Source organism: Typopeltis vanoorti, chromosome 3, assembly GCF_054136105.1.
Source record: "Typopeltis vanoorti isolate ZY-2024b chromosome 3, IOZ_Tvanoo_1.0, whole genome shotgun sequence".
In the NCBI taxonomy this organism is placed as follows: domain Eukaryota; kingdom Metazoa; phylum Arthropoda; class Arachnida; order Uropygi; family Thelyphonidae; genus Typopeltis; species Typopeltis vanoorti.
Window position 1 is genome coordinate 82,325,339 of NC_143551.1, and position 14,861 is coordinate 82,340,199.

The 14,861-nt window shown below is 36.3% G+C and overlaps 1 protein-coding gene across 4 annotated transcripts in view; it reads right to left on the bottom strand.

Moving 5' to 3' along the window:
• Positions 1 to 14,861, bottom strand: part of Ipk1 (Inositol phosphate kinase 1) — a 200,425-nt gene that overhangs the window by 122,723 nt on the left and 62,841 nt on the right. For 2 of the 4 annotated variants that reach the window (XM_090390699.1, XM_090390698.1), the window contains exon 1: positions 10,527 to 10,724. The exons of 1 other annotated variant lie outside the window; for it this stretch is intronic. In XM_090390699.1, the coding sequence (XP_090246825.1) occupies positions 10,527 to 10,694 (168 nt within the window). In that variant the 5' untranslated portion in view covers positions 10,695 to 10,724. Of the gene's footprint in view, positions 1 to 10,516; positions 10,725 to 14,861 lie in introns of those variants that run through there. One more of the 4 variants, XM_090390701.1, reaches the window with a different exon arrangement.

The following is a 14,861-nucleotide window of genomic DNA, read 5'->3' on the forward strand; positions in this document are numbered from 1 at the left end:
AATGCCAAAAGAAATTCATTCAAAGTTCATAAAAGTTTATGGGTACTCTTCTCCTTCTTTTTCGACAATTAAGAAATGGGCTGCAGAGTTTAAACCCGCCTTGATCATGATCCACGTGAAGGATGTCCAAAAGGTGTAACACCACCAGAAATCACTGATCAGTGTACGATATGGTGCTGGATGACTGGCAAATCGAAGTGTGTGAAATTGCTGAGACTATAGGCATTTCAAAAGAATGAGTAGGATATATTTTGCATGAAGAATTGCAAATGAAAAAGCTTTGCGCAAGATTGGTGTTGCGCTTGCCCACAGCAGATCAAACAAGCACTCGCATGAAAATCTCTGAACAGTACTTGGAGCATTTTAACAAGAATAAAACTGATTTGTGCATCGATTTATTACTATGGATGAGACTTGGATTCACCATTACACACCAGAATCCAAACAGCAGACAGAAGCCGGTTGTTCAGCACCAAAGAAGACAAAGTCGGTTCCATCAGCAGGAAAGGTCATGGCATCGGTGTTTTGGGATGCTAAAGGCATTTTGTTTATTAATTATCTTGATAAGGGTAAAACAATAAACAGGGAATATTATTCCGATCTTTTAACCAGACTAGACGAAAAAATTCGTGAGAAAAGATTCGGTTTGCAGAAGAAAAAAATGATCTTTCCTCAGGACAATGCACCTGCCCACAAAGGTGTTTTGGCAATGGGAAAATGATGGGATCTGCACTATGAATTATTGTAACATCCATCCTATTCCCCAGATTTGGCTCCTTCTGTCTTCTATCTCTTCCCAAAACTAAAACTCTTCCTCGCTGGTCCGAGTTTTTCTTTGAATCAAGAAGTTATTGCAGCTGTCTAGGGGTATTTTGCAGATCTTACTGATAACCACTACAGGAATGGGATAATGGTGCTGGAGCATCACTAGAATAAATGTATTAGTCGTAAAGGTTTATATTAAGTGTTTATTTTAAAATAATTTAAAATATTTTAAAAGTGTTTATTTTATTTTATAAGCAAAAAAGATAGAACCATGTTTATTAATTATAAATTAAAGATACCAAGAAATTATATACTTGGTTTAATCCATTATCCATGTTTAAGCAAACAAAGCTTGCGTCAGTTATACCACCTTTGCCACGAGTGTTGCCCCAGTCCGAAAAGATACTTTAAGCACAAACTTTATTTACTTACACTTGGATAATGGATTAAACTGAGTATATAAGTTCTTGGAATCTTTAATTTATAATATAACCAAGTGAAAAACTTTCAACAATTATCTATCTCGAATCCAGAGTATTTTAATAATAAGGTGTGACACCTTTTGGCAACTCATATAGGAAAATATGACTTCTCCATTACTTCCACTTTAGTATGAACACCTCTGGGTCTGGCTCCCACTGATGAGACCTCAATAAAGGTCGAAACCGGTCTGTGCAGTGACCCTTCCCTTAATGCATAGTATTATACATGTCTGTATAACACATGCATAATGCGTTATACATGTCTGCAAGGAGATGTGCTTTGCATCATGGGATACTAAGGCAAGTGATGAGAAGTTATACCATCTTTGCCATGAGTTGCCCCAGTCCTGAAAGATACTTCAGGTGCAAACTTTGTGTGCTTACAATTGATTATATAACATAATATAATGGATTAAACAAAGTATATAATTTCTTGGTATCTTTTATTTATAATAATAATCAAGTGAAAAACTTTCAACAAAAGAACCAAGTTTAGTTGGAATAGAGGTTTATTGTCATTAGACTCCAACTCCACTAAAGAATGGTATAGAGATCAGGATTTAAAGATAAAGAAGTAGATATTCTGGAAGTTTAAGTAGAGGGATATGCTACACATACAAAGGATCTGATAATCATCAGGGGAAAGCCTTGTGTTTAGATATGCCCGGTTAAAGGCATACATAAACACAATGCTGAAGTGCAGGGTGGTCAAAATTAAAGTATCCCTGTTTAAGGCCTTGTACAGCCACCCAGTGATCCAAATGCAGAGAAAGTGCATCATGCAGAAGCAATATCTGTGTGTGTGTGGGGGGGGGGGGGGTAGTTCCAAAATTCAACACCAGGAGTATTGTAAATACCAAATGCATGGAATGTGCATATCATGCAACTCGCAGGAGCCAGGAAGGTTTAATGCCATCACTGTTCACATGACAGCATTAACCTTGCCCCAACGTGCTCTGCTCGTGAAGCTGTACTACCCAAACAACTGCAATGCTGTTGTTGCACTCTGTGAATTTCATTGTCTGAACAAATGTCGACGAGGTCCACTATCTCCATGTGCTCTGAAGAAATAAGATTATTGGTAATTAGACCTGGCAGAGGTCACAAACCAATCAGCTCACAAAAAGTGAATGAAACTACTACTGCCATCGTGGATCAGGCCATGAATAACAGCAATGGTTCCTGCAGTGCATGGGCTGTATCAAGAGACATGGATGTGTCTTACATAACTGCTTGCACAATAACTGAAGAAATAATTATAAATGTGATATCTCCATTAATTATCAATGAAATGTTGGGTGCTTCAAAAACTGTTAGTTATGTAACTGTAACAAATGATGGTTGAAATCATAAAGATATGAATTAGTCCCTATAGTCTAGTAGGTATAAACTAGATCATGGGATTCAGATAAGACTCCTACATTTTGAAGATGTACCAGGAGAAACTTCAGAGTTCTTGTGTGATTATCTTTTGAAAAAGTCAAGAAATACTCTCTTCACAAAAAGATGTTACTGTGCCAATAATACCAATATAAATTTTAAAGGAATAAATAGGAAGTGTGAGAAAAATGTATTCGGAAAAATCGAAAGAAGTTTGTCTCGTCCTGTTCTAGGAATTGATTGCTGGGCACACAGAATAAATAATTGTGTTCAGACTGATACAGAAATGCTACTTTTGGATACTGAAGTGACAGTAATTAAAATATACAAATATTTTCATGTTTACACTCAGAACCATCCAAATTAATTTTGGGTGGTTCTGAAGAATTCTGCAAATTTGTAGATATCAAATACAAAACAATTTTGTCTCACAGTAGTACCAGATTTTTGAGCTTACTGCCTGCAATACAAATTTAGATATTTGAGGATATAAAGTCATATTTTCTTTCAAGCCAACAATGCTTAAAGATTTTACAAGATTTTTTTGAAAATCCAGTAAATGAAGTATATCTTCTGTTTTTGCATGGAACTTTACACTTATTTCAAATTGTAATCAAGCAAGCAGAGTCCTATTCTATAACTGCAACATAGGTATTAATGAAATCCTCTGAACTGGTAAACTTAAAGATCATCATCATCATCATCAAATTCCTGCCATGTACCCTCAAGGGGGTGTACAGGATATGACAGTACTACATGAAAAAATTACATCATTACTAACTTCCTATCTACAATTTTCCTCCAAATCAGTCTGTTACTTGTCAAGACTCCAACATTATCAGATCTTATATTTCTATCGTCTAAGGCACTTTGTACCGTATCAATCCACCTATATCTTGGTCTTCCTCTGGGTTGTTTTCCTGCCAACCTGGCAGAGAACACTTGTTTTGCTAATCTTTCCTCTCCCATTCTATTTAAGTGACCATACCATCTGAGATTAGCTCTGCTAACGCATTCCTGGATGCTGACAATGTCAAGTTCTTTCCTACTATCCTCATTTTTAATATGATATTGCCATTGATGCCATCTGTTCACGCCTCTAATCTTTCTCAGGACTCTCATATCTGCGGTCTCTAGTCTTTGGTCAAGTGTTTTACTTCTGACCCAGCTCTCAGATCCATAAGTTAAAATTGGTTTGAACACAGTCTTGTATACAGCTGATTTAGTGTTCCGACTAATTTCTTTCTTATTCCATATGAATTTATTCAATTGACTTCCCACGATACCAGCTTTGCTGATTCTGTTGTCTATTTCTATATTTAGTTTACCATCTTCAGTAAAAATTGTGCCTAAGTAGCTGAAATGTTTTACTTGTTCCACAGGTTCTCCATTCACAACACAGTTGACATTTTCAATGATTCTGCCTATTTTCATTGTCTTTGTCTTTTTATTGCTGACCTTCATACCATATCTATTACAACAGCTATTCAATTTAGTCAGAGAATCTTGCAGACTTGTAGCGGATTTATTTAGAAGTATAACATCATCCGCATAAAGCAAAGAGCTGACATTAACATCTCCAATTTTGATATCAGGTTTAATACCACATTCCTTCATAATGTGATCCATATAGATAATGAATAACAGAGGGGATAATGTACATCCTTGTCTCACACCAGATTTAACATTAAACCATCTTCCTGTACTTCCTTAATTTGAACTGCTGACTCACAACTCAAATAAAGACTAAGTATTGCTTGATATAATGCCCCATTGACACCATATAACTGCAGCGTATTGAATAGCTTCTCTCTTGGCACCTTGTCATATGCCTTTTCCAAATCGACAAAACTTAAATACAGATCTTTGTTATATTCCCATGCTTTCTCGACTATTTGTCGTAAAGTGAAGATCTGATCCTGACAGCCTCTATTTGGCCTGAATCCAGCTTGTTCTTCACCAAGCTTTTCTTCCACAATTCTTCTGAACCGTTTCTCAAGTATACTTGCATAGATCTTGCCAGGAACACTCAGTAGGGAAATACCTCTGTAATTCTCACATTCAGTTTTATTTCCCTTTTTATATATGGGTACTATGAGAGCTCTACTCCAATCATCGGGAATTCGTCCCTCTGTCCAGGCTTTCTGAACTATGCAGTGCAGCCACTGTAAGACTCTTATACCACCATACTTCAGCATTTCTGGTCGAATATCATCTACTCCTGCTGCCTTTCCACATTTCAAGCCTTTGATGGCTTTTTCTACTTCAAGTATGGATATGTATTCCTGACTGCATGCCTGGTCAGTGTTTTTTATCACTGTGCTGTCATCACTGCTTGTTTCATTTAGCAGTTTTTCAAAGTAATTACTCCATACTTCAAGGATATCTTTTTCTCCTGTTTTCATTTCACCTTTATCATCTCTAATTCCTTTTACAGCACTCTTTCCTCCATTCCTAAGCTTCTTCAACAACCTCCAGAATATTTTGCCACCTTCTTGATATTTATTTTCTATATTCTTGCCAAAGTCCTCCCATGACTTTTGTTTAGCTAGTTTTACACACTGTTTAGCTTTCTTACATTTGTCTCTGTATTCTGTAAGAGTAAAAGCTGACTTATTTGCCAGGAACTTTTGATATCCTTTCTTCTTTTCCTTCACTGCCTCTTTAACTTCCTGTGTCCACCAGGGAGTTCTGATTTTTTTACCTTTGCACACAACCTCACCACATGCCTTTCTGGCAGAATCAATCAATGTTTCCTTCAGAGTTTGCCACTGAATCTCCAAGGTTTGATTCCTGTTCTCAAACTCTTTCATTTTCTTTTCAATAATATTTCTGTATTTTAGTCTACAGTTTACATCTGAGAGCTGCTCAACTTTTATTCGCTTTAAAACTTTCTTACGTGTTATTCTTTTCAATATGAAATTCAATTTTATCCTGCTCAAGACTAAATAGTGATCACTTCCAATTTCAAATCCTCTGTACACTCTGGTGTCCTGCACCAGGGAGAAAACATCACTATCAACAATAACATAGTCAATGAGACTTTTCTTATTCCTAGCCTCTTCTCTCCATGTGAATTTGTGCACATTTTTATGTTGGAACATGGTGTTAGTAATAACCAGTCCATGTCCTGAGCAGAAATCCAACAGATATTTGCCATTAATATTAGCTTTGCTCTTTTCTCCAAATTTTCCCAAAATATTTTTGTATGTCTCACAATCATTTCCTACTCTACTATTTAGATCCCCAACAAGGACCAACTTTTCCTTTTTCATTGTGTCAGTTGCTTTTTCTAAAGCCTCAAAAAATTCCTCCACTTCTACCTTAGTAGAACCTTCTGTGGGACCATAGGCACAAATAAGTCTCATTGTCCAGTTCCCCATTCTCATATTTGCCCACATTACTCTACTTGAGACTGACTGCCATTCAAGAAGATTAGCCTCGTATTTTGTGTTGAATACTATGGCTACTCCTTCTTTTCCTTGATTGTTATTGCCTGAATATAACATTTTGTATTTATTGCTCAGAAAGATCTCACCAGTTTTGGTCTTTTTTGTTTCAGTCACCCCTATTATGTCGATCTGGTACTTATCTAATTCCTCAGCTAGCTCCATTTCTTTGCCATTCAGGCTTCTTACGTTGATAGTACCGATCTTTAACTCTGGTGATGTTGAGTTGGGGTTTGTTTTCAGATTTGTTCCAGTAGCTGACTTTTCGCTGTTCGCCCTGGTTCCCTGGTGAAAACAACGGGGGCCTTGTTTAACCGGGCGACGCCCCAGCCGGCATGAAATTTTGTCATGTTGTACCATCATTTTTTATTTTGGTTTAACCAATAAGAATACAATTTGGTCGGCTAAATCCCAAATTGCCAGCCCATCCTCGTTCGTTCAGTATCAAAGTAGATACCCAACAAACAACAAACTTAAAGATTTCAACATAAATGTGTACCATTTTTGGCAAAACAACAGTTAAGTAAGCTAGTATCAAATGATGAAATTAATCAGGAAGATTTCTATGTGAACATCAGCAAGCTTAGAGCACAAAAACAGAGGGTGAAAGAATTGATAGTTATGGCAGGTATAAATGAATTGAAAGGAGATAAATTTTTTATGAGAGAGGACATGAAAGTATTGTTAAAGGTAGTGAAAGAAAAGAGTGACAGAGTTAGGATGGCGAGTCTGCTGCCGTGGTATGACAATTTTAGAGTGGTAAATGAGTGGAATAAGCTGCCAGAGTCTGTTGTGGGTGCTATGATGATGAGTGAGTTCAAGGCAAGGTATGATAGATACTGTGAGAATGTCATATAGTTGTGCGGACATGATGTTTAGGGCCTCCCTCGATGAGTCTAAGAACTTCCCGGAGTCATCCGTAATAATAATAAAAATAATAATAAAGTCAGTATAAACTATTTACAGTCCTGGATGAAGAGTATTGAACAGGCAGAAAAATTTAATTGGATATTTTAAATTTTTCATGTGAATTGGGCTGATTTAGAACAGAGTGCAAATTTTATTATTATTACAGGTATCTCCATGGAGTCAGTACTCTTTGCGGGAGACCCAAACTATCAAAAAAAAACAATATCTATCATATCTGTTCTTGAATTTATTTACAGATGAAGAATTCAAAACTGAGTCAGGCAATGCATTCCACTCATTCACCACCCTCAGGCAAAAAACCTTGTTCTCACACCTTTGTTAACCACACTTTTCCTTAATTTCCAGGGATGACCTCTTGTTCTTCCATCACTATCACACAGCTGAAACATTTTCTCTGCATCAATCTTATAAAAACCTTTTAGCAATTTAAATGTTTCTATCATATCCCCCTCTTCTCTGCCTATCAACCAACCTCTGCAATCCACAAGCTCTTAATCTATCAATGTAGGGAGCAATTTTTTCATCACTCACCAACTTAGTCACTCTCCTCTGAACCCTTTCCACAACCTCCTCATCTCCAAGGAATCCAGATGACCAGACCTGAGTACAGTAATCCAAATGTGGAAGTATCAACTCTTTATAAAGGGGAATAATAACCTCTTTATCTCTGGATGTTAGTGCATTCCTTAATAACCAAATAATCCTATGTGCAATCTTGGACACCTTAGCAATGTGTCTCCTGAGCTTCATCTCCCTATCTACCAACACTCCCAAGTCCCTAGCCTCATCAATCTCCTGGAGTACTGTTCCATCAATGTAGTACACAGCTGGTAATCTTTTAATCCCAAAATGCATAACTTTACACTTTTCCACATTGAACTGACATCTATTTCCTTTTGCCCATTTTACCAGCTCATTTAAATCATCCTGCAAACTCTCAACATCAGCTTGATTTTTTATTGCGCTACCCAACTTTGCATCATCAGCAAACAACTGAATATCTCCCTTTAAGCCATTTCCTATATCATTTATGTACAAATTAAACAACAATGGCCCAAGCACAGAGCCCTGAGGCACACCACTGGTCACCTGCCTCATCCTGGACTCAGCTCCTCCATACACCACCTTCTGATATCTCTCTCTGAGCCATTCTCCTATCCATATCACCAGTTTAGCATCCATCCCCATTTGCTCCAATTTGCGCAACAGTATTCCATGGGGTATCTTGTCAAAAGCCTTAGCAAAATTCAGAAGTATCACTGTGTAGCCATTTCCTTTGTCCAACTCAGATGTCATTCTATTATAAAAAGCTAATAAATTGCTAAGGCAGGATCGACCTTTAACAAAACCATGTTGGCCCCTATAGAGTATCATATCCTGATCCACCCATTTTTGAATTTTGTCTTTAACCAACCTTTCCAATACTTTTACCACCACTCCCAAGATGGTGATTAGTCTGTAATTAACTGCAATAACACACGATAGTACATAATTCAGTAAACACAGATGAATTATTTGATGAAAGGTCAATCTAAAAAAATATATTCAAGTTATTAGAATTTGCTATGTACATCAAGTACATCAGCTCCAATAGAAAGGATCTTCTCAACTATGAGCAACATTTTGTCAACAGAAAGAGATCGATTGCAGATGTCAACAGTAAAGGAAATTTTAAACATGAAAGTGAATTCCAAATAATCTTGTAGTGATTTTTATGACCATATAAAAACCAACAACAATTTTTAAGGAAAATACTATCTAATGAAAAATATATTGCAGTGGAACAGAAACAAGAAGCTCAGCCATTCACATCGTCTTCACAACAGACCTGCTGCAGAAGGTATACAATTTACTTTTCAATTTGGAGTATTTTGTTGATTGAGTTCCATGCTCTATGATTTCCTTTTATTTCTTCATACCAACTTCTGTTTGTCATGTAGGGGTGTATAACTTATAAGTCATCAGCTTTTTAACATTGAAATTAATTTCTCATGAGGCTTCCTGGATTATCCTCCCTAAAATATTGTAACCCTAACCAGATATCACCTCATTCCTGCAACCCACAGACGGGTTATTGGTAGCTTCAATTCATATTATTGAAGAAATACTTTTGCTCAAGTTATTGCTGATACTGAAGGTCATAAAACCTGAGAAACTTTTGGAAGGAATACAATATCTTGCACTGTACGATGAATGCAGATGTATCATGGAAGAAATTGACAGAATGGAGTTTGGAAGATATACATCATCCATTGCATTTGACAAAGACAGCACTTCACAAGAAACTTGCAACAAGACAGTGCTGCCAACTAAAGAGTTGGAGGTTGACAATGAAGATGTAGAGTAGCTGGCAGACCTCCAAAATGAAGACCTCACCAAGCTAGAACAGAAATTCACACACACACACAAAAAAAAAAAAAAAACAGAACAAGCAGAAGCCAAGTCCTCATAACTGTTTATAGTGCTTCCATTAATATGGAAATTCAGTTGTTTGAAGAAGTCAACTCCATTATGGAGAGATTTAGCCGATGACGATTTATTATTTTAATGGTGCAAGGACAGCAAAGGTCATACTGCACCATATCAAAGATTATAGCAGTACACAAGGTAAGACAAGGTAATCACAAGCAACCCTGCCTGCAGCAGGATTTGAACCCACAACCTGTTGGTTGGAGAGTGGGATATGCTAATCACTCAGCCAACAAGGCCAGCAGAGAAATTTAGCAAAGCAGACATAATGATGCAAGCGTCAATTACTTACTTCAGAGAATTTTTATGCAAAAAAGAAAATATTAACTTTTCACATTAATTTGGATGTAGTGAACAAATTTTTAAAGCTCACTTCTGTTGTCACCATACATGCTGAAGATTAACCTAAAACTTCCAAAAGTTATACATTTGATGAACAATCCTCACAATGCTTTATTACAATTCCTCAATTTAAATAATTTATTGATGATCTAGACTCCAATATCTTCTCCAATGAATCCAAATTCATAAAGGAGAAGCAGCAAGAATTACACTTGCTCTGTATTTCTAGCTGATTATTTTACTAGTAAGTGCACTCGTGCTTCATTATTACAGTACTATATTTTATGTTATAATTTGTACACTTGCATTATTTCACTAAAAACAAAGAGTAATATTAACAATATTAATCATAAAAATATAAGAGAAGACCAGACATTTTAGCATTCGGTCATGTTAATTTTAACATATCCTGCATGATTCTATAGTGGTTTTTATTTATGCTGAGATCGCTGGAACAAAACTCTATCGTAAGTCAGGAACGACTGTACCTAACAATATAGCTAAACTAGTATGCAGTTGTGGTGTAGGAAATTCAGTAAATGTGGACACCATATAGTGTTTTCTATTTATGTTGAGATCGTAAGTCAGGAACGACTGTATCTAACAATATAGCTAAACTAGTATGCAATTGTGGTGTAGGAAATTCAGTAAATGTGGACACAATATAAACTACTGGGTTATTTTGTATAATAAACCTACTTTGCCAAACCTTTTTCAGCCTGATCACAATACACGAATTGCCTTCTCCACGATATTCGCAATTTTCTTCCGAAATCATTACACCAGCTTTAATACTAGACAACATAACTACAACATAATTTTGACCTGACTCGTGGAATGTTACTGAACGACGAAATTGTTGACCATTCCTATACATGTTTCATAATTTAAATACCGTGCTCATGAACCTCTGTTTCTCCATACCTTCCATAACATGGAACGAGATTACGGAAATATCCTCAATTTCAACGATGTTGACATCTAGCTTTCCTTTTGCTCTCTTGACATTGTTATTGTTATTGATTATACATATGAAACTGGAGTGATGTCTATTTTAAAATTGTGATGAAAGCGGAAGGAAAAAAAAAAAAAGATACACATCACAATATTTTCCTCTTCCACATCCGAATTTCAAAAGTATGTGATAAATTGATCTTAATAAGAAACGGAGTAAAGTCAATTATGCATTTAGAACTACTATGCTTCTGCTTTAGAAGCTATTTGCAAGTTTCTTGTAAATAGACAAGAATATTTACAAAATATGTATGTATTTTTCCCTTCATCCTTATGGCTGTTGGGGTAGCAATAAGCTACAAACCACGGAGATGATTATGAGCAAGGTGGTTTCCCGTTGTCTTCCTTGCGTAAGTATATTTTGTGACTTTAGCCATATGTGTTCACGGGGCCGGTTTTCCTGTTTTGAGGGATGAAAAACCCCAGATCAAAAACCGGAGAATTGAACTCTGGTCTTTCCGACCAAAGGGTTTCTCCTATACTGACTGAGCTAAGGAAACTGACATATATCCCTTCAAGGGCTCACCCTCGTGATTAGGTGTGGCGAACTCGAGGTACTTGATGCTGTACCATGCCTTACTTTATGAAATATACATCTAGACCAGTGCTTCCCAAACTTATGGATGCCAAGGCCCCTATGAAAAAATTAAATTATTTCACTTCCCCCATCGAAAAAAAAATCATAATATAGACATAAATAAAAATAAATCAACTAACACCTTTTATTCCCTAATAGGGATTATGCGAGGTCTTTATACCCTATCTAGCTTTTGGAAACTGAGTGGGCAGTTCAATCTCCACCGGTAGCCAATCAGAGATAGCTGGCCCGTGTCTATCACTAATTATAGCAGCCACCGATGAAGAGGCTGGCAAACAAGTGCTGCTATCTCTTGGTACGTAACTCTAACAAGTTATGTCACTGTCTGAAATAATGTGGATACTACGGTCGATTTTCTTGCTTTTACGGGACGAAAAACCCGAGTTTCGGGGAGGAAAAACCCGCTTGCGCGTGCCAGACATCGACTAACTCGGGAACCTGTCGAAGATAGGCTTAGAAAAAGTTCCTCCAGTCAGCAACTAGAATAGAACCTAGGTCTAACTTCAAGCGGCCAAGCGCAGAGGCCGCAAGCACCACTTCCACTGAGCTACACAGGCATTTTAATATAGACATAAAAAATTTTTTAAAAAAATCAGCTAACGCCTTTTTGTTCCTGTATAGGGAGTATGCGAGGCCATTTTTTTAAGCCCTATCTAACTTTTGGAGACTGAGTGGGCAGTTCAATCTCCAATGGTAGCCAATCAGAGATAGCTAGCCCAAGGCTATCACTAATTAATCGGCATGCAGTGAAGAAGGCGGCTAGTAAGTGGCACCATCTGATGGTCCGTAACCCTAACACAATATATTTAATGTCTGAAAATAGTGTGGGTTCGACATCCGATTTTATTGAGTTTATGGGACGAAAAACTCGCTAGCCCGTGCAAGAGATCGACTAACTCTGGAACCGGTTGAGAAAAGGCTTAGAAAAAGTTCCTCTAGTCGGCGGCTAGATTCGAACACCTTTTGTCATACGGTCAAGCGCTGTAAAGTGCAAACGCCACTTCTACTGAGCTACAAATATTTTATTAATCCAAAGCATCTATATACATTCAGAATAAATATATATACTATATGTACATAGCATGCTTTTCAAAGGAAACGTTTTACAGCCGGCAAAGGTTGGTCAATTGGTAGAGCCTTTGCTACTAATGGCTCAGTTAAGTAAGTTTGTGCGCGGTTAGTAGTTGGAAGGGGACAAATCGTTCGATGCTGTTGGCACACTCTCCCTCGATGAGTCTTTGGACTCCCTGGAGGTGTCAAATAATAATAATAATAATAATAATTTCATTTTCATGTACAACACTATAACATGCTCAAAGGATATTTCAGCCTAAAGTCCTTTACAATACTTTGAGCAGTCATTTCTGTTTATACATATTGGTTTGATACAATGCTATTACTTATCTTTAGAAATAAGTTGCTATTTACATATATATATATATATATGCAATGTTTGTTTCCATATATAATTGTTTTATATTGGTATTTCATTTTCATGTACAACATTATGATAACCTCAGAGTCTATTTCCACCTAAAGCCTTGTTCATTTCTTTGAGCAGTCATTTTTTGTCATATAGCATGATTTGATACAATGTTATTATCTTATCTTAAGAAATAAGTTGCTATCTACATACATACGATGTTTGTTTCCCTATACAATTTTTACCTTGGTAGTTAATTTTCATGTACAACATTATAACATGCTCAGAGTCTATTTCCACCTAAAGTCCTTTTCATTTCTTTGAGCAGTAATTTTTCTTCATGTAGCATAAGTTACATATTGGTTTGATACAATGCTATTATCTTATCTAAGGAAATAAATTGCTATTTACATACATACGATGTTTTTTCTATATACAATGGTTTTACATTGATATTTTGTTTCCATATACAACACTATAGCATGTTCATTGTCAATTTCCACCTAGACTACTTTACCATTCTTTGGATAGTTACTTTACATATCATACATATTCTTTACATATAATTCCTTTAAAATTTGTTTTTGCAGTACATCATTATATCGTTTATTTCGCCATTATTATCTCTTTTTGATCAACTCTGTATATACATATGCAGTGTTGCTTTAACATAAAAGAGAGGGTTACATTTTGGCAGAGAGTTGAGATTACACAGCGGATCAGCAGAGTGCCGTCACACTCTTCCACTACATAGACTGTCATTGACATTTTTGATACATTAAACTAAACTACAACCTTTATAATTAAAATAAAAAGCCAAAAGGCTAGTTTTCTGGCAATTGAATAGATATTAAATGGATAAGAATCCTATATTTTTATATAGCCAGTAAGTGAAACTCAAGATCGATAACTACGATCTATGAGTTTCAATGCCGAAAAACTATCGGCGAAGGCAATTCGAAGCAAAGGTGGAGCAAGCTCCCTCACTATTCTTGATATTCTCTCATAATGTAAAAAATATAATAATGTATCTCATAATGTATATGGAAACAAAATATTTTACATTATGAGAGAATATCAAGAATAGTGAGGGAGCTTGCTCCACCTTTGCTTCGAATTGCCTTCGCCGATAGTTTTTCGGCATTGAAACTCATAGATCGTAGTTATCGATCTTGAGTTTCACTTACTGGCTATATAAAAATATAGGATTCTTATCCATTTAATAATACAACCTGTATAGTTGACCAATATTATGCACAAAAATACAACTAATTATAGTATAAAACAATTAATGTACAATTGGTTATACAGCTCAATGAAAAAGTGTATAATATGTTTTTCATTCACTTATGTATGTTTATTTTATCCTTTCATGTTCTACAAAAAGGCGTGTATGGGTTTGTTTATGTATTTATTTATGGTGGGTCCTTTATTTCTATGATTTGCAGTTGTTCTTCAAATTCTGAGATGAGACCTATTTTCTGCCATTGGTGTTTTGTTATTTATTTCTGTTTATGGTATCGGTGATTGTTTCTTTTAATATGTTGTTTATTTTCTTCAGTATGTCTGATCCTGTTTCCCTTCCGTAGATTTTGTCGTATCTGTATGTCCAAATCGAGTACATTATTGTTATGATGAGGATTGCTTTAGTTGTGTTAATGTTACCTTCGTTTAACCCAGTATAATGTGTGTTCTGTTAAGGGTTCTTTGTGTTTTATGAATGTTTGAACCGTGTTCCATATTTGAGAGGTGTGACGGCAGTACATCATTAAGTGGTAAATTGTTTCTGGTTAAAAAAAAAAAAATCAGTTAGCGCCTATTTGTTCCGTATAGGGAGTAGGCGGTGCCGTTTACCCTATCTTACTTTTTGGAGACTGAGTAGTCAGTTCAATTTCCACTGGTAACCAATCAGAGAGATAGCTGGCCGAAGACTATCACTGATTCATCGGTAGGCAGTGAAGAAGGCGGCAAGCTAATGCCGCCATCTCGTGGTCCATAACCCTAACACA